At 40.5% G+C, this 21,042-nt stretch overlaps 1 protein-coding gene across 2 annotated transcripts in view; it reads right to left on the bottom strand.

Moving 5' to 3' along the window:
- The window catches only part of LOC133474361 (CUB and sushi domain-containing protein 1-like), a 570,296-nt gene that overhangs the window by 200,785 nt on the left and 348,469 nt on the right, over positions 1–21,042 (bottom strand). For both annotated transcript variants that reach the window (XM_061765990.1, XM_061765991.1), the window contains exons 8-10: positions 14,969–15,050; positions 12,167–12,291; positions 7,828–7,949 (exon numbers count right to left, since the gene is read on the bottom strand). In XM_061765990.1, the coding sequence (XP_061621974.1) occupies positions 7,828–7,949; positions 12,167–12,291; positions 14,969–15,050 (329 nt within the window). The remainder of the gene's footprint in view (positions 1–7,827; positions 7,950–12,166; positions 12,292–14,968; positions 15,051–21,042) is intronic.

Genomic DNA, 21,042 nt, shown 5'->3' with positions numbered 1-21,042 from the left:
AATGAAAGTGACCAAATGTGTAAATTTAGAGGACCACACACTTGCGTGCACACACACACACGCACGCACGCACGCACACACACGCGCGCGCGCACACACACACACACACACACACATTGATATGTATTCCAAAAAAGGCACCAGTGATTAGACACCTAATGAGTTACGCCTGTGAGCAGTCAAGCATGCCTCAGACTTAAACAAAATAATTATCTTCTTGATACTGATGAATTCAGTGACTGACATGCACGCACACGCTCTGTGTCCTCTCTTCTCCTGAAGTTCAGTGTTTCTAACAACTACCTTAAAGATAACTAGTTCCCCTTCCACGTTTTAAACATATTCTCACAAAAATGTAAATGTATATTTATCAAGTCCATCCAGCCATCCATTTTCCTCCGCTTATCCAAGATCGGGTCGCGGGGGCAGCAGCCTCAGGAGGGAAGCCCAGACTTCCCTCTCTCCAGCCACTTCCTCCAGCTCTTCCGAGGGGATCCCGAGGCGTTCCCAGGTCAGCCGAGAGACATAGTCTCTCCAGCAGGTCTTGGGTCGTCCCCGGGATCTCCTCCCAGTGGGACGTGCCCAGAACACCTCACCGGGGAGACGTCCGGGAGGCATCCTAATCAGATGCCCCAGCCACCTCATCTGGCTCCTCTCGATGTGGAGCAGCAGCGGCTCTACTCTGAGATCCTCTCGGATGAGCGAGCTTCTCATCCTCTCTCTAAGGGAGAGCCCTGACACCCTGCGGAGGAAACTCATTTCGGCCGCTTGTATCCGGGATCTTGTTCTTTCGGTCACGACCCACAGCTCGTGACCATAGGTGAGGGTAGGAATGTAGATCGACCGGTAAATCAAGAGCTTCGCCTTTCGGCTTAGCTCCTTCTTCACCACAACGGACTGATACAAAGTCCGCATCACTGGGACTGAACAGCCCGTATCAGGGAGTTCGGCACCCCATACTCCTGAAGCACACCCCACAGCAGAGGTCTACTAATTAGAGTCACAACTAGGAAATCTTATGGCAACATCATTTCCTAAAACACTGGCAAATCACCGCAAATGCAGAACTGAGCAGAAGCGGACAAAACGGCAACGACCAGGCAGCAGCGCTACTTATTGACTAGTTAAACTTTAAGGTGTTAACCAACATAGAGGTAACAAAAACGAACACACACTTCAATAGCATCATTTGGCTCAGTCTTTACACGGTAAAGATGAAATAAGTCGTGGAATAATAGTAAGGGAGGACAAGGGACAATGACATTCAGAGGAAAGAAAAGAGAGGTCGACAGAAAGATGATTGTTATTCATCTTAATACATGCTAATTTCCTCTCTTTGAATACTTTATTATCTCCTCTGGCCCTTTCAGCACTGTCTTTCTCAAACGGATCACATAAGGACCCAGGGTGCATTTCTTCCTGGGCAACACACTTCACCGCTTTAGAAAATGCATTTAATCATCAGGAAAAGTCATTTTGATTATCCCCACAGAGGATTTGTTGCACAATATTATCATAACTATGACATTATTTGCAATGTAAGATTACCTCGGGTAATTTATTTTTAAAAAGTCATAAAATTAGGGCAAAAATTGTGCCATGAATGTGTTTTCCTGGCATCCTAAACATATTTACTGCTAAAAGTTTATGGTTTGTACATGCAACAACTATTAACAAAATTCCATGGAAATCAGTGGTGAAGTTTTGCCGTAAAACTGTTAACTAAGACACAATCCAACCACCAGGGGTCAAAACAATGCCTCTTGCCTTTGCCTTTCACAAAGTTAACAAAGCTTAAATGAATTTTGTTGAAATAACTACAGCTCTCCCCTCAATGTGATCTTCAAGAGTCGTGACCTTGAATATCTATCAAGTCACAGTGGTAGCTTCCAGATTAGTTTGTGGATGCTGCTCATTGAGCCACTCTCCATCATGGCTGAGAGGACATTCATTTGTTCTGGAAATTCATGTGCTCGTTGCAAATTGTTATAAATTATGATTGGGAGGGGAACACTAAGCTAATGGTATTATCTTTTAAGCTTCGAGCACGTCCACTTCCCGTTCCATCCATCCATCCATTTTCTGAGCCGCTTACCCTCACAAGGGTCGCGGGAATGCTGGAGCCAATCCAAGCTATCATCGGGCAGGAGGCGGCGTACACCCTGAACTGGTCGCTAGCCCATCGCAGGGCACATATATTAACAAACGACCATTCGCACTCACATTCACACCTACGGGCAATTTAGATTATTCAATTAACCTACCATGGATGTTTTTGGGATATGCGAGGAAACCGGAGTGCCCGGAGAAAACCCACGCAGGCACTGGGAGAACATGCAAACTCCACACAGGCGGTGTCAGGGATTGAACCCCGGACCTCAGAACTGTGAGGCAGACGATCTAACCAGTCGTCCACTGTACCGCCCACTTCCCGTTCCCTTGCACAAAAACCTAATAACGGAACCTTTGCATGAGGCTTCATAACTATAATTTACTCTGCAAACATTTTACAGATACAGTGCGCTCAAACCTCAAAAAAACATCGTAAAAATACAGAAACTAACTCATTGTTACCGGAAGCTCATGCTGCCAGATTTACAGTAACAGTCAAAGTGAATTAAAAATGTGGCAGTACACTGTGTGCACCTTCTGCTGCTTTGTCGACAATTATCCACAAACATTTATTCACAATTAAGTCATATTAATCAAACCCATCACACTAGCATCTGTGATGGTAGCAAAATAAACTGTACTGACAACCAAGAGCCAGATACAACTCAGAAGTCAATGCCAAGCGTGATTTACTGTACAAACCGCTGACTATTCTATATACAGTATATATTGTAGGTGTGCGACGACAGTACTCTCATGCTACAGTGTTGTGAATAAGTATAATAATTATCATTAAACTGCATTTAGTGTTTGCTACTATTACTTCACTCATTTGGTCAGTAACTATCTCGATCCTCCTGTTTGTCTCTGTCCTTGTCTCTTCCGGTGTGTATATCAACAGTGACACTGTAAATGTCAGTAGCTGCGGTATTTTATAATGTGTCACTACAGCACATTCCTAATTTGTTGTTATGCCGAGGTAATATACAGTACATCATTAATCATAACCAAGGCAACACATACGCGGACAGTTTTAAACGACTGAAGCTAGGATGGGCATAAGAATTGTATTAATCAATTTTGCACTGTTAAGAATTGTGATGATTTCAACACATTGTTCCTACAGAGCAGCGCTGTCAAAGTTAATCGCACAGAAGGCCAAAACTCAAAGCAAACATTGGGCTCTATTTTTTGTTGACAGCGTAGCTGCAGTTGACCGTAAAAAGTGGCGTATCTTTATTTTCGTGCAAGCGCAAAACTTGCTGCGTGTGTTTGCCAATTTGGCAGATCGGTCTGTGCCAAGCTGGGCATATCAGCACAGCGAGGGTGTGCCTTCGGAGATGTGCTTGGCCAAGTGAGAAAGTATTTGGCCATCTTTTCTTGGCAACAAGTTCTTTTATGATTGGGGTAAGATTCTATGTTGTAGAGATGTGGATTACAGGTGTCCATCAGTGAGGGGACACCAGAAAAGCCACACAGACCAGTACCTGCTGTTTGACTCCAATCACCCACAAGAACACATGCAATAGGGCTTATCAAAACCCTCGACGACAGAGCAGAGAAAATCCCTACAACCGACAATGGAACACAGATGGAGCAAACACACATAAGGAAGGCTCTTACTAACTGTGGGAATCCGAACTGGACCTTTGTCAAATCCAGAAGTGGGAGGAAGGGCAATTGCAGCCATACCTGAGCATAGAAAGTGGAGACGGAATGTGGTGGTCCCTTTTTTGGGTGGTTCATCAGAGAAACTCAGAAGGATTTTCTCAAACAATAACATACAGATGCATTTCACAACCACAAACGCCCTCAGAGAAAAGCTGGGTCACCCCTAGGACAACATCCAGAGAAGCAAACTCACCAATATAGTTCATGCAGTGCAGTATAACAAGGAAAGCAAAGACGTCTACATTGGAGAGACCAAGCAACCCTGACAATAATACATGGTACGACATAGTAGAGCAGCTTCTTTGCATGTGAAGTCGGTAGTTCATTTTCATCTCTAAAGACGGGACAATCCTTTGAGAACAACAATGTCCAAATCCTGGATAGAAAGGGCCGCTGGTTCGAAAGAAGTGTGAAAGAACCCATTTATGTCAAAAACAAAAAGGCCCTCTCTAAATGGCAGAGGAGGTTTGCACCAACACCTATCATCTGCTTACAACGTATTGACCTTTCTCTCCCAAAGATTGGCTCATTCCATTGGAAGAGTGGCCACTAACGAGATATTTTGCCACCAGGCAGGGGAACAACCAGTTGGAATGCAAAGTTCACCATTCAGGCAGATGAAAAACTGCAGAACCAGCGACACTTGGCAACAACAAACAGGAACAACCCTATTGTGACCACTCCCAGGGGACACATCGACCACAAATAGGGAGACTAAACATTTAGAATTTCCTTGTATGAAGTAGTTGGCTGAACACTTAGCCTCGTTTGGCTCATCTACTGTATACTTCCAGCCTCTTTCTTTTGTATTTTATAAATGAGCTCAATTGCATTTTGCTCTCATTTTGTGTTCCCTGTTTCTACTTAGACTATGTTCAGGTGGCTAAGAAGAAAAAAAGAAGGCGGGATATGCAGATGCTAAACGAGTGGTGCAGTAGATGGAGGGATGGGTGGAAAATAAAGGAGGCATAAAGAGAAAATGAGGCAAGTACATTGTAATGGGAACAGGGACGGGAACAAGTAGAGAGCGGGGACAGGAGAGAAGAGATGGGATATGTGATCAGACATGAAGAGAAGATAATAGTGTCAGGGAAACTGGAAAGACTTGAGATGTACGGAAGCTCTATGAATTATTCATGCAGATACAACAATGACTCAACAACAAAGCCGCTTTCACAAAATTGTGGATGTGTGGTGACCTTGAGCTCAGCAATTGAGAATCATAAGGAAGCCCAAACAACACTTCAACTGGCTCTGCACTAGAGTCTAGGTCTAGTGACTAGACCATACTGATGTGTGGGTAGTACAGTCCAGTGTTGTACAGTATATCTTTATGAATACTACTTTCATCAAAATTTTTTAGAATGCTTATTCAAACCCAAAAGTTCACCTATTGTTTATATAATTCTCTTGTATAAATTTACATCCCCGCCTCCCGCCCAAAGATGGCTGGGATAGGCTCTAGTAGCCTGCGACCTTAGTGAGGATAAGTGGTAAAGAAAATGGTTGGATGGCTGGATGGATGGATAAATTTACATTCATCAGCCACAAAATATCAAGTACCTCTCTCGTGTAAGAGAACCCAGATTGAAAAAAAAAAAAAACACAAAACAAACAAACAAAAATACTAAAACCCCTCTTGGTATGATGAAGTGCAGTTCTATAACCACCATCAAAATATTTCTCCTATATGATTTTTTATTTTTTTTTTGTAGTTAGCAGGTTTACAGAAAATGATTTTACCTTCAGGTGTATTCAGGTGGATACTTGTGAAGGTGTGCAGGTTGGCGTTGATCAAGTACAGTCGACTCGACGATATTATATCGCGACCAACGCGGCATCGTTGTTTATCTATGACATCATGCAGCGAGTGCTCAGACAGTACTACTGTATTGGCTTACAATTCAGTCATGTCGGCTCCCGATGGAAAGTAAACAGCGAGCATGAACACTTAACTACTTTGGGAGAGCAAAGGATCTGCACTTTTCCTTCAAAACTTCAATGTCCGTCAAGGAGTACTTCTCTTTCAGTGTTGCTAACTCTGCCATCCTAAGCAAATGTGCCAGTTTGTGTGTATTCCTCTAACCTCAATGGTGTATCGCAACACTTGGGACTAATTTGATGATTCAAAAGTGACTCCAGTTCGTCTGATCAAGAACAACAGCAAAAAGTGGAGGTGTGAAACCGACTACATGCATTGCCCCTTCGAGACCTTCCCTCTTGAATCCTATCATACTGTTTTTCTCTGACCAACGGTATGACACTTCCTGCATTATGTGTATTGATATGAACGAATTTTCATATTGGAAAGTATACAAATCAGTGTTTGAAATCTACTCTTGGCCAGTCCTTCAAGATGCTGCATGTTTCCATGTAGAATTGTCTGAAATCTGTGCAAAGATAAACTGTGCCAGTAACTTTGTCTTCAAGTATTTGTTTCAGCTATTCTCTGATTGAACAAGTAATTTTTTTCACACCACCACTAAATCTATGAAATGAATGAATGGCAACTAATACAAGTCAATAAAAATTATCCTGAATAAAAGAGAAATCCCAAACTGTCCCCTACTTGAGCATAAAGCTCAACCAGCGGACATGGGTGTTGTATAATCCCTTTACGAGTACTTTAACTAGCCTGACAGTGAACACACGCTAGGGCACTTGATTGTAGGGACAAGTCAGTTTAAAACTAATCAAATTATGCGGCAACACAAGTGGCAATGTCTCCCAAGCTGATAACTACAACTATCAGCAAGAGTCCAGTTTCATGCACTTCACCCTGTCAGACACCTCAAGATAACATTATCGTAACTGTAGCTAAAACCAAGGCCACCCAAAGACGCTGATGCTTCTGTGGTATTTCGTGCAAGAATAAGCCTGGTGGCTGCACCTCACAGTCCTGTCAACTAAGAAGGAGATTCTCTTTGACACCCCAATAACACCCCAGGATGTCTTTGGCACAGCTGTCATGTCAATGCAAAAGATGTGTGAGGACAAAGAGAAGGAGGATGAAGCCCCGAAGTTGTGTTCACCAAGAAAGTCATCCATCATCTCCCCTTCAGCTCAACTCCAAACTTTCGCCTGGGCTGTGGTCTTTCCATCTTTAAACCATCAGCATCTCCACACTGCCCCAAAACATGCATTTCCTTGGGCAGCCTTACCCTCCTCCTACTCCCTGCATCAGTGGCCAATAAAAGTTAGGAGTTTTCTGTTAAGGATATGAATGACACTTGTCAATGTCTTTATGTCTCAAAAGTGTTCCCTGTCAATTGACTGTCTGTTGTCGTACTAGAGCGGCTCCATCTACCGGAGTCAAATTCCTTATGTGTTTTTTGGACATACGTGGCACATAAAGATGATTCTGATTCTGACACATACAGTAAATTGCAGTTCAGTACACAACGATTACCTTGTTCAGCAGGAGAAAGACAATACTGGCTTTACTGCCCACAAAACCCACAGCTCTCACAATGTTTCTGTCATCAATGGATTCTGTTTTCCTCGAGCTACCTGTTGGTTACATCTCTTGAGTAGTAGCCTAGTGGTTTCTTTCTTTGGGGTATTCCAAATGGTTGTTTTACTGTGGCTAATGTTCACTCTGAATGATTTTCCATCTTTCATTCCATTAAAAATTGCTTGTTTTTTCACTGATATATAGCTCTCTAATTTTGACATTAGCCTCCAAAGGCAAAACCCAAATTGGAAACTGAACATAGAAATTCAGTGTTATCTATTGTTTAAATCATAGGACACATTTAAGCAAAACAGACATCCCCATTGCATGCTCCAATGCTTTTGCTCACTTGAAAAATCAGTTCAAACAAAAAGTGTCATCTTCAAAGTTGTGTATCAAATCCAGATGTAAATAAAAATGGATACCTTTTTTCATATTAATTGTTTGATTTCAAACCCAAATGTTCTCAGTCAACAGTAAAAATAAAGGAATTGGCCTCACTGCTCACATTTGGAGAGGCGTGTATGTGTGGCATTTCAGCATTTATTATTAAGGGCTATAAGGATGGTGAAGATGGGGAAAAGACTCACCCTTGCAGAATCCAGTGCAGTGATTACCCAGACACAGTGGGCATTGTTCTCATACTGGACAGGGTAGTTAGGCGATGTTATGATCCCTCTGGGCCCCCTTAAGTTGCTACCACAGGTACGGGCTAGAGGCAAAAGACAGTAAACAGACAGTCAATCGTTTTCAAAAAATAAAGAGTTATAGGAATGGCATCAGCCGTAAAAACTGTGCCAAAATAATTATGCGAGTGACCTGCTGTGGCGACCCCTGATGGGGAAAAGCTGAAAGTCACTTCTTCTTCTTCTTGTACTAGTAGCAATAATTAGAATCACTGATAATAATGAGAATAATAATGACTGGAATCAAGAAGGAAATAAATAAATAAAATCTGGTCATACTATACATGAGTGTTTTACCATTTTTGATGATGATGATAATTGGCCGTATCAATGTTTCATCTGGCCAACATTTGTTTTGAAACCATTCAGTATAATCAAGAAAATAAACAGGGCACTATTATATATTATATAAAAAAGTGTTACATCCATTTACATCACTCATTTCAAGTTTTTTCATATTTTTCAAAAGAAGACTATTTACAGTTGTTGAAGTTATAGCCATTTTTTTTGGGGGGGGGGGGGGGGGGGGGGGGGGGGTGTTAAAGTATGCCCAAAGAATCCCAAGGAGTTGCATAAAAGGAAGGAACAACTAGTCTTTAACAGAGACAGCCTAAGAGACATTTAGCAGTGAAAAGAGGCTGAAAGAAGAAAAAGGTAAGAGGAAGTGCGTGATGTAGAAAGGGCAGAAAGGTTAGCAAGAGAAAGAAAAAGGACTGAAAGAGAGGAGGATGTCAGGATGACTGCACTGCCTGTTAATTAGAAAAGAGCTGAAACTCGCTGTGGTGAATGTATACGCACGCACACGCACACACATACACACATTAATGGCTATTCATTCCACAGATCAGCTTCTAATTAACAGTTAGGTCTCAGAGGAGAATAGGCAATGCTCATGGGCTCCAGTCCCTGGAGAGGGCCAACACCAGACCAGACACACTCAGTGGAGCAGTTACAGTACGATCATTTTGTATGCTTGTGTCAGCGCATCAAAGCACACAAAACTTTCTGACTTGAAAGTTCAAGAGATGATCCATCCCTGTTGACAAAACATGCCAATTAATCACGGGCTGTGTTCTTGTGCTGATTGGGTTGAAGAAAACTGAGTACGGTGTGGCTTACTGTCAATATAAACTTTGCAGAGGGGAGCCCACTGTTAAATTCCCATTTGCAACAACTTCTGTCATTCATGATGGATCCGAAGAAGTAAACATTAAGACGTGCGTGTGTATTGTCCTCACTGTATTAAACATGTGGCTGAATAATAATAATAATAATAATTGAGAGAAACAAACTTGTAATACTGTATATAGTACATGTGCTTGTCACAGAGAGGCATTATTAAATTAGTCAATGACATTCTAGCATGTTAAAATGGCAAGTATGTGCTTTGTCTTGTTTTGGTGAAAGTAAGAGAGATACTGTAACACATTTCAATTCAGAGACAGTAATATTGCAATTCAGTGAACCCTGCCATAGTGCGGTTCATCGTTCGGCCTATGCAATACGGGGTTTAAAACGATGAGTATTGTTGCACGCTCTGTACCGTATTGGAGCCATACAATTCTAAGGTAATGATTATTTGCTAAAAACAATCACATTTATCAGTTTGAACATTAAATACCTTGTATTTATAGTGTATTCAATTAAATATAGGTTGAACATGATTGTATCATTGTATTCTGTTTTTATTTATGTTTAACACAACGTCCCACCTTCATTGGAATTGGGGTTGTATTAAAACAGACTACTAGTGTTTTTTTAAATAAGTTTAAATGTGTTTAATACATGTGTGAGGGTTATAACTCTAAAACATATATGGCCTCGCAGATTCTCAGATTTTGAACCGATCACGAGCGGGTTTGAAGCATATCGCCCACAATAAACAGGGGTTCACTTTACAGTATATCTGATTGCTTTCAAACGACAGTACACAAAAGTTGTAACACGTTTAACATTTTATTTTGGTGGTAATTTTCCCAAGGTTCCTAGTGTAATATCTATTACAAGTTTAGAATGGTATTTTTGAAGGGAAAAAAACATTCTGCATTCTTTCATATCGGTCCACAAATCACTCGCCCTCCAGCTCTTTGTCTCCTCCTGACATGAGTGGCCAGTATCATGAGGGCGGGCGGGTCTCTGCGGTCACACACTGACTTCTAGATACAAACCAGACCCCCAAACACACACAAACACAGACAGTGTAATACAATGTGACAGGGATCTTACAGTATGTGTCTGAGCACAGGGACGGCCTGTCCGTCAAACATACACACATACACACACCCACGGCTCAAGGCAAGATCTGCTGCAGAGGTGTGTGACACGATCGTTTGCTGTCAATGTAGGCGTGTGTATCTGTTTGTGTGTGTATTCTGTTTTGTGTATGCCGGCTGTCTCCCTTTCCATTGTGGAGCAATAAAGGCAAGTGGGTATTGTCAGTAACTACGTGGGCAGTGAGAGCCCCTGCATCATTGCTTTGACACTCACACAGCAACTGGTCGTGCAATCATCAACACACAACATATCATATTTTTATGATACTGGCAAAGCAAATAGTAACAATACGCCAATGTCAGTCTCACAAAAAGCAATTGAATCCTCAGAATCCAGTCCTTTTGTTAACACCTTCAATGAATGTTTATGATGCTATTTTATACACGCTAAGCATGATTTACACTCACAAGCCAATTTGTTAGGTACATCTGCACCATATAACGACATTTAACACAAAAGCGCTGCTTTTTTTTTTTTTTTTTCATTTTTAGTTACACTGCCAGAGAAGTACAAACAATATATGTACTATTGTGGCTGTTGGTTGTAGCACTGAACTGTACTCATAAGGGGAGTGTTTTTCAATGAAATTTAGAGCAACATTTTTTCAGCTAGATAAGAGGGACAAAATATTAGACACTGCAGACTATCCATCCATCCATCCATTTTCTGAGCCGCTTCTCCTCACTAGGGTCGCGGGCGTGCTAGAGCCTATCCCAGCTGTCATCGGGCAGGAGGAGGGGTACACCCTGAACTAGTTGCCAGCCAATCAATACTGAGAATTATTATCCTTTTAATGGCAGATTGTTGAGGTGTACCGAATGTGGCTGATGAGTGTACTTCATTCTTCAAGACAATAGATCATTTTCTCCAGGGACGTCAGACCATTTCCTTTGTGTCTTCTCTTAGAGTTCTCTACATTTCTGCTAATTATTCTCTAAGGCAGTGATTCCAACCCACAGGGCTGTGGCGTCAGGTGTGTCGCAGAAAATTGTCCAATTTCACTTAATTGGTTTGAAAATTATTATTTATCCATTCCAAATAGCAAAAAAAATAAAGATATTTCATTGTTCATCTGTCTATGCCGGTGACAGACAGAACAATTAAATGCTCTTCCACTAGATGGTACAATTAACCTGTTGCTATTCATCCAACAAAATAATAGCTTTGTGTTCAACTAAAAAAAAAACATATTTCACACTAAGTACTATTTGGGAGTAAATTGAGATGAGATAATCATTCATTTTTTGTGACATATTTGAATGGTGGTGTGCCCGTGACATTTTTTCTATTGTAAAATTTCTGCCTCAATTTCCTATTGTTGCTGTAGATATGTACAATTAAAACAGAAGAAATCCTCTAGGTCCTTGTTCTAGAGCTCCATCACGAGAGCTCAGCTAGCATTGTTACCCCACATGTAACAGCCACCATAAATATTTCCGACAGAAATCTCCATAGCACTTTTTCATTTTGTCCTTCAAGCTGATTGTTTAGAGTACCATCAAAAAGAGGGGGAAAAACTCTCATCCTTTAGCTCTCATCCTTTAGCCTTGTTATCAAGTCAGCCTCTAAGCTTTTCTACCATCAGAGAATGAACTGAAGCAGTCTGATAAGTGCACTTACCCAACACAATAGTCATCCTTGCTTATATTTGTAGTTACAAATACAAACTAACTGTTGCAATTCAATATTTATTTCGTCTTGTTATTCATTCTCAATGACTTCCTATATCTTATTTGATTTATTCGCCCTGTTTGCTTCTCGAACAATTTCCCCAGAGGGAGGATCAATAAAGAATTAATCTTGGGGGAAATGAAACATTTTGAAAATGTTCTTATTTGTCTTGGCTGTGGAAAACTCTGTCTGGCAAGAGGCAACACGGACCATATTGCAACTGTAGCTGCACACACATCCAGTGCAGTATCATGACATCAATTAAGATTTCACAGTGGTGACAGGCATGACAACCTACTTCTGCAGATGGGCCTGTGGTCACTCCAGGCAGCCAGCGTGTCCGTCACTCTCTGACAGGTGATACTTTTGGATCCTTGAAGAACGTAGCTGTCGTCACAACTGAATTGGACGCTGGAACCGACTCTATTTTGGGAGACAAAACAGTAATGATGTTGTGTTATCATGTAAACCAGCGGTTTCTGGCATGTGCGATATGTGTGGCCGCACAGGCATTGGGCATTGGGGCATTGGGGCACCTCTGTGCACTCCCTGAATTGGTTTTCTATTGTGTGCAGACATGATCTGTTTACCATTGGTGTTTGTATGGGGAATTTGCAGCCCCTTTTAGAGGCGCCCACTGTAGGAGTTCTTGGAAACATACATGGTGATGCACCGTCTCAGTATGTGGATTTGTTACAGAGTGAATGTGAATTTCAGGGCTCACACTGAATTGTGGACTAACCCCCCCCCCCCCGAGTTACAAGTTGGCGTTCACATAGCATTTGCAGCGACAGTAAGCGATTAAAAATTTTTGTCAGCAACCTGCCCCATCCCTTTGACAATAGGGGATAAGGGGCACCACCTCGGGGACTTCACACAGGGCAAATTTAAGGCCAGCATCACCGCTGCTGCTACTACTATTACTACAGGGAAACAACAAAGAACAAACCATTAGTTCTTAAAACTATTTTATGAAATCCTGCTAGGTATGCTAGGAAGTAATAGGGGCATTAGGACTGCCACTGCTTGTCAGTTAGACTGTAGAAACAATGTCTTTTGAATAAAAATCACAATTTCAATCCTGAATACATTTTATGTCCCTTCTGAGAAAAATTGCACACAACTACAATATTTAGTAATTGTTCACTTGTGGTTTTAATTTTAATTTGGTGTGCTACTGCCTGTTTTCCTTTGCTGTCGCTTGTCTTAGTTCTTAGTACTTTTGTATCTTGTCTCTCATCATTCTCTCAGTTCACTAATGTTTTAGACACCCTGCTGTCTTAACATGTGAGCGGGACATTCAGCCGCATGTCAGCACAAGTCCACATGATGTCTTGCCTGTGAAGCTCAATGTCTCTTCCCTGCTGAAAGACACAACAGTTTACCTCCTGGCCCAGTTTCTACACAAGCTACTCGTTGTTCAGAGGCTCCACCCCATTGTTAAACACTCAATAGTGAACACATCTCTCTGTGTGCATGCATAATTGGGTCATTATTTATGTGCAAATTACATGTATGTGGGTATGAAATTTGCAGCAATAGGAGAAAAAGTTGTGGTAAATGGAAAATGCAATAAAACTAATTAAATATTACACATTGTTTTTCAAAAAGGTTTTCCCTACTCTCGGGTAAGAACATATACTGGCATTACACATGTCATTTTTAAAATCATATCTAAAATATATATGCTTTGCAGCCAGTCAGTCGTACAGTATGCCAAAGTAACAAGTGACGCAATAACTACAAACCTAAGAAGGCCATTTCTGGAGGCGACAAAATAAAACCTGAGGAAATGGATACTCACACCTGTGGACTGACTATAATTTGGAGATACTCCTGAATATCAATCTGTAGGACTAACACATCAAAACCGTAAAAGAGCATCCTTCAATTGTTTATGATGCTGTATATGTATGTTTAGCATGAAACGCGTTCCACTAAATCAGGGCAGTGCTGAGATCTTCAGCACTGTTTGAAACACACACAATATAAACATGCTCCAACTGTGTTCTGTGCATGAAAAAAAAAATAAAAAATCTATACCGCTATAAAACTATAGTATCCTAGTTTCATGAACTGTGATGCAATGTGAACGTGAACAAGGAAAACAGTAACTTGGAACATCTTCACCATGGGCATGTTTTCAGTTTGAAGTAACCTCAAGGGGAAGCCACAGAAAAGGGCAATTTTTTTGAAAAATTTCTTTGTTCTTTTATCCCCAATTTCCCAGCCTAAAAAATGTGTTTTCTTTTGCACAATGTTCTTTGTTCTCTCCATTCTTTATCACAGTTGCAGTTCCTCAGTGCTTGATAATAATTAAATACGAACGCATAAGCACCCCAAATACATCCAACACATCTATGACATGCATGCGCGTTGGTAATGACCTTTCACAAGCTCACAAACTCCAATAATAGTCAAATTACATATGTGCAGCCATAGTAACTAATGGCAGTGAAGAACAGCAGGAGGCCTAAAGGATGATTATCATTTAAAAGTTTTTAGGCCTAAAAAAACATTCCTAGAGTCTCTGGTAATTACAAGACAAGATTATCAGGTCCATATGCCATGCTCTGACGATAATTGCATCATACAATAAGATCATGAATTGTCTCCTTTGGTGTTAGTTGACACACCATCTCGAGAATGAGTCATCAAATGACTTTGTTTGTTAGCCCTTCATGTTGGTTGCACCAATCACCTTCTTCTGACACATTATTCCCTCTCACAACAATCACAAAAATACTAAGGTAGTCGGGAGGCAGTAACAAAATGGCAACGTGTCGTACGTGATTTACATCACCGTCCTCGGCCCTGTTACGTTGGATAGTATACTGTAAATCAAAACCTATAGGGTTATTGTTTTGACATGAATAAAATGATTACAAAAGTGAGAAGACGAATGGGTGAATGTTGTGGAAAGATAATTTCCACAACTAATTTTGGCTTAGCAGTCAGCAAACAAAAGAACTTTCTGTAAAACACCTTTGAGGATTGTTTATTACATACACATTACCTATTTCTAACAGAAAATGCTCCTTAGACAGATCAGATCAACCATATCTGAGGATGTTTGGAATAGAATGAAAACTGGACTCACTGGAAGGCAGATCCCATTCTCTTGCCATTTTCTGGGACACCAGGATCTGGACACACATCTCCAGCGAGGCCACTTTGACTCACTGAGAAACAAAAAACAGCAAGACTGTCACGTGTGCATGCTTAATTACACACCATTTTAGCGCATTGTTCAGTGTAATGTATTGATTAGCATTAACAGAGAGCGGAATAATGTAGTGTAGCTGTTTGAAATGACAATAAAGATAATTGAAAGTGTAACTGTAACATTCAATTACAAGGGAGGCTTTTTTGGCAAAAAACATTCCTACTGATTGAGATACTTCAGATCTTCACTGAACAAAGCCTTTTGACATTATTAAACCAATTAAAACAAAATAAAACACACTTTAAATCAATTTTCTTCACCACCTATCCTCATCAGGGATCCGCACTGCATGGTTCCCAGTCAATTGTAGCGCACATCCAAATGGAGCCCAATGACCATTTAAACTCATATTCTCTCCTATGGACAATTTCAAGATTATCCTAACATGCATGTATACAGAATGTGGGAGGACGAGAAAAACTACGCAAGCATGGGGCGAACATGCAAACTCTACATACACTGTAAAAAAACAACCTATAGAATTTACCCAAGAAATTTAGGGTAACAATTTGCAGCCAATTTAATTGGGTAAATTTAAACCAAACATTTGGGGTGAACAATACCTTAATTCAATAGCGATAAAATACTTACAAAACTTGGATAACGTTTACCACACAGTTTTATCAAATGAAATACGCATATAGCCTGCTAACACGGTTTAATGAAATGAAACGCACATATAGCCTGCTAACCTTACTTGACACACTCATAATCCAAGCAGAAACTAATCTAAGTAATGATCAATGCTTAGCTAAGATTGTTTTACCATATAGTGCATTCTTCTTCGTCGTTTGTTTGCTTTTATGCGGATTTGCTAGCTAACAACCAATCAGAGTGATCAGTTGTCACTGATGGGCGACACCATTTTGTGGTGATGAGCCGATGACACGTCAGCCAATTAGTGTGGCATGCATGCGTCACGTGATGCATATTGTAGTACCAATGGCTTTTAGGTGGATTTTACTCCATTTTTCTTGGTAACACTGTTGTCAAATAGGTAGTGTAAAACTTACCCTAATTTTTGAGGGTACTTTACCTATCTAAAATAATACCGTACATTTTAGATGATTTTCATTTATTATATTTACCACTATCCAAATCATTTTTTTACAGTGCAGGTAGGCATGAGTTTAGATTCGAACGCGGATCCTTTCGATTGTGAGCCACACGTGCAAGTCTTTACCTCAGTGTGCTGCCTTCAAGTAAACAAACACGCACAATTTCAAAGCAAAAGCAATATGGAAGGCTATAAAATATTTGCCAAAAAGCCAACATGACGGTAGCAGTCAAAGGGCATGTCTTCGTCTGCCAGAAGTCATGGTGAACATGCTGTGTTGGAAAGTATCTTAGTACATTTGCCTGTGCTTGAAATTCAAAATAAACCCCATCTTGTTGTCCACAAAAGGCATAGAAGAAGAGTTTGGGTCCCCAGCTAAAAGTAGAAGATGGAATAACTTATTGAATTGACGAGCATGAACAAATGTTTTTCAGGAGACATTTGACAAATCTTAGAAGGGAAATCACAGCTATTTTGAACACTTCAGTAATGGCGCCAAAATATTAATGTGACGGTGAGTCAGCCTGCCCAATATAAGTACTCTTAAAATGAATCCAGCCTTTATCCTTTAAAAAAAATGGCAAAATAGGCTACAACTGAGTGGCATTTATACTTTAGGGAATAGGTGTCAAACTCAAGGCCCGGGGCCAGATGCAGCCCGCCACATCATTTTATGTGGCCCGCGAAAGCAAATCATGCTCGTCAACTTCCGTGATTTTTGCTCAAATCTGTACCCAAATTCCAAATTGTGATAATAATAAACAATAATGTTGAGATATTGCATTTTTCTGTGACCAAACCCTTATTCTACAGTAACTTAAACAATACTTGAATAAACTATTATCCTTGTCTTCTGATTTCAGAACTCCCTCAATTTGCTGCGTAATGGTACTATGTTTTGGTGATGATTAAGCATTTATATGGTTTCATTGTTCTAACGGCCCTCTGAGGGAAATCATAACTACAATGCTGCCCGAAACAAAAAAAGAGTTTGACACCCCTGCTTTAGGGTATCTTTGATAGCTTGACTCTTCAACAAAATGTTGAAAAATAAATCAATGTATATAAGTAATCAAGTTTCTAATTATAATATGGAAATATGTCATGATTTGGTTGATAATCACTGGATAAATTGCTTCTCTGAACAATATCAAGAAACAAGCAAATGTGTATAGGAAAACCAGCATAAACCATGTCTTCATTACAATTTGCTCTTTTTACGTGTTGCTGTTCTTAAAGGAGGAATTTACGATTATTTTAATTTTTTTTTTTCCGTCATACTGTTTAAAACTGTCAGTATAACCTGACAGTAATACAAGGGAGAAATGATCTTTAAAATAATCAGCCTTCTCTGGCCCCAACTTGTACCTCAATTTTATCTTTAAGAAACCACTGCACCCAAGGAAAAACGACCTGTCTACGAAAATAGAGCGTGAGAGTGATATTGTAACACTTGATTATTACAAAGTCACGCTACTAACGTAGCAGCCGTGGCTAATGTGGGCTTGTTTACGTTGCACGTCTCATGCAAAGTCTCAAGGTGGGAGGGATTCGTAAAGTGAGGCTACATTCCAATCTTGCAATCAGTTTTAAAACTGAAAACTCCGCCTTTAAGTAAATGAGCAAGACAGCGGGTTTCACTTCTTGCTATCGCAGGGGGTCAAAAATTGATCACTGCATCAACAGAAGAACAATAACAGCAATAATAAAAGAATGGCAGCAATAATAGCAACAACATCAACAATAATGCAATAGAGGGGATGTTTTTTCTTAAAGGTGCCATATTTTACCAAACCAAGTTTTTCTAGTATTTGGGATGTAATATTGACTTTATGGTGCCTCTGTAAACATTTGAAAAGTTAATTAAAATCGTCCATGCATTCCTGCGTTCCAGATGTTTTTCTGCCGAGAGGCCTGAAATCAGGTCATTCAAATTTCTCGAGCTTTTCTATGTCACTAGCGAAGATCACCGCCTCCCTCTCTTCTCCGAGCCAGCGCTGTCAACATAACGAACACGTGTGCTGTCACAAGTGGGTCTTCTACACAGAGGCAACCAATCAGAGGAAAGGTCTTAGCCAAATATGGACAAAGTGGATACTCAACTGGGTCAAACAGAAGTAGCTGTCAGAAGGGCCTTTTCTGGACACTCGTATGACAAAAGCATCCATCCATCCATTTTCTGTACCGCTTCTGTACCGTGCTGGAGCCTATCCCAGCTATCTTCGGGCGAGAGGCAGGGTCCACCCTGAACTTGTCGCCAGCCAATCGCAGGGCACACATAGTAGCAAACAACCATTCACACTCACATTGCAATTACATGCAATTTAGAGTCTTCAACCAACCTACCAGGCATGTTTTTGGGATGTGGGAGGAAACTGGAGTACCCGAAGAAAACCCACACAGGCACGGGGAGAACATGAAAACTCCACACAGGCGGAGCTGGGATTTGAACCCCGGTCGTCAGAACTGTGAGGCAGATGTGCTAACCAGTAGACCACAGTGCCGCCATGACAAAGAGAGTCACTCTATGTATGACCCAAAATCCCAAAATATGGGACTTAGCACTTGTAAGTTTACTTCTTAAACTTCCTTTTCTCACTCATGCGTTAGCTGAAATGTACACAGGGATGCGAAACTTTCAGAAAGCAAGGCATAAAAAAATGAATGGGTCATTTTCAGATTTGTGTGCTTGGGGTTGCGAGTGAATCGACAATTTGTATACTTGTATGTTTGTGTGGGATATGATGCAAACAGAACAAGCTGTCTTGCAGCTCTACCGTGGTTTTGATGTTCTTTCCAAAATCACATTACACAAGCATACACACATCCTGAAAACACGCACACACCCTCTCAGCCACATTCCTCTCATCCCTTTCACCTCACACATGTTCAAATGACATTCATTGGCATGCTTTACAAAGGTTCATTTGCCAAATAAAGCTCATTCGAACAACATGAGATTGTTACAGAAAAAAAGCTGGGCCGGTGACAAAAATTCTCAAACTGACATAATCCTGTATTTGCACTTAAAAGACCATTCAACATTGAAATACAAGCTTATGATGCATAATGTCGTTTCCATATCTTCAAAGTGCCTTCACCAGACCTTTCATCTTTACCCTCAACTCTTCAGGAAATTATAGAAAGTGATTTTCTCTTTGGTCTCCAGATACTGTACGTATGTTGCAGAAAACTCACACCAGAATAACACTCCACCTGTTTAAACCTACAAAATATGATCACCATTCCATTTGATTTCGGATAGTAGACTAATTCACCTCTGATCAGTAATAATTGTTACGTAAGAATCAATAATTGGATTTAGAGAGTATATATACATGTATATAGCGGCACGATTGCCAACTGGTTAGAACATCTGCCACAACTTCTGAGGACCGGGGTTCAAATCCCGGCCCCGCCTGTGTGGAGTTTGCATGTGGCACCCGTGCCTGCGTGGGTTTTCTCCGGGTAGTACTCCGGTTTCCTCCCACATCCCAAAAACATGCATTAATTGGAGACTCTAAAATTGCCTGTAGGTGTGACTGTGAGTGCGAATGGTTGTTTGTTTGTATGTGCCCTGCGATTGGCTGGCGACCAGTTCAGGGTGTACCCCGCCTCTCGCACGAAGATAGTCGGAGCCGAAGACAGCATGCCGGTGACCCTAGTGAGGATAAGCGGTAAAGAAAATGATGGATGGATGGATGGATATACATATATATAATTCCTTGAGATACGAGTATAATTCCTTCCGTAACCAGTCGACCACCGTCCCGCCACAATTTCAGCAGTGAAGTTGAATTTTCATTTCTTTTATTTCAATTTACTGGGCCACTAAAAAAAATGATTTTATTAAGCGTGGGTTAATGTTGAATTTTCATGTGTTTTACTTTAATTTAATGGGCCACTAAATGGTGATTTTATTATTATTTATTTCCTTATTTACTGAACCATTGTCTGCTGCCAAAGCAGCAGGATTAATGGATTTATTTCTTTTGGCCATCAAGCGTTTTAAAGAAACACTATGACACGTAGTGCTCATCTTCCAGGCGACTTTGTCAATTTTTCACCTTGAAAACACAAATTATGTTGGGAAAATGTGAAGAAATGAGTATGGGGCATGATGAATTTAGATGATCATATCCACGCAGAGAGGCCATTCAAAGTCAAGAAAACTACATCCTATTACATAAACAAATATATAGGATATTGTTGTAAAGTGGAACCTAAATACAAGAAGCGGAATGAGAGCAAATTGTTATACTTGGGGGAAATTCTCACATACGTCCTACTGTATATAATCCCACATACACAACATGATTCTATATGCATTAGCCTTAGCACTAATGGAGTGAAGTTTTACAGTGATAGCATTGCACAAATGGTATTTTGCCCCTAAGAACCTTGAAGGGCTTGAGGTCACCTGGCTCAAGGGTATGCTGGGAGGAGTACCGAGTAAGTAACCCAGCATGTTTCTAGCAACTAGTACAATTTACTGTCATTTTTGTCAGCACCATCTGAACCTCTGGTACAAAACCCAAGGTCAGAAAGGAAGTCCTTGTGGACTGAATCGCTACTCCAAAGTACATCAATACAAGTTGTATAATGTTCATTAACACGTTTTGGTGGTTTAAAATGTTGACATAATGGAAGTAGTAATTAACTGGAAGGTTAACCATAACCCTATTAAAGAAGTGTCTGACCAATACAAATAATTCCAAAGGTGCTCTATACCGCCCACAAAATTCTATAAATGAATCCAAGAACACAATTTTGTGTGCCATCACCGGCAAATTTTGATAACCATGGCACAGATAACATCAATTACTGACAGTTGAAGATCTGTTGAAAAGCTCTGAAAACAACATTTACTGATTTGACCTGATCATCTCAT

This window comes from Phyllopteryx taeniolatus, chromosome 2, assembly GCF_024500385.1.
Source record: "Phyllopteryx taeniolatus isolate TA_2022b chromosome 2, UOR_Ptae_1.2, whole genome shotgun sequence".
Lineage (NCBI taxonomy): Eukaryota > Metazoa > Chordata > Actinopteri > Syngnathiformes > Syngnathidae > Phyllopteryx > Phyllopteryx taeniolatus.
Note: the sequence above shows the minus strand (reverse complement) of the source record. Positions and strands in the feature narration are given on the sequence as shown.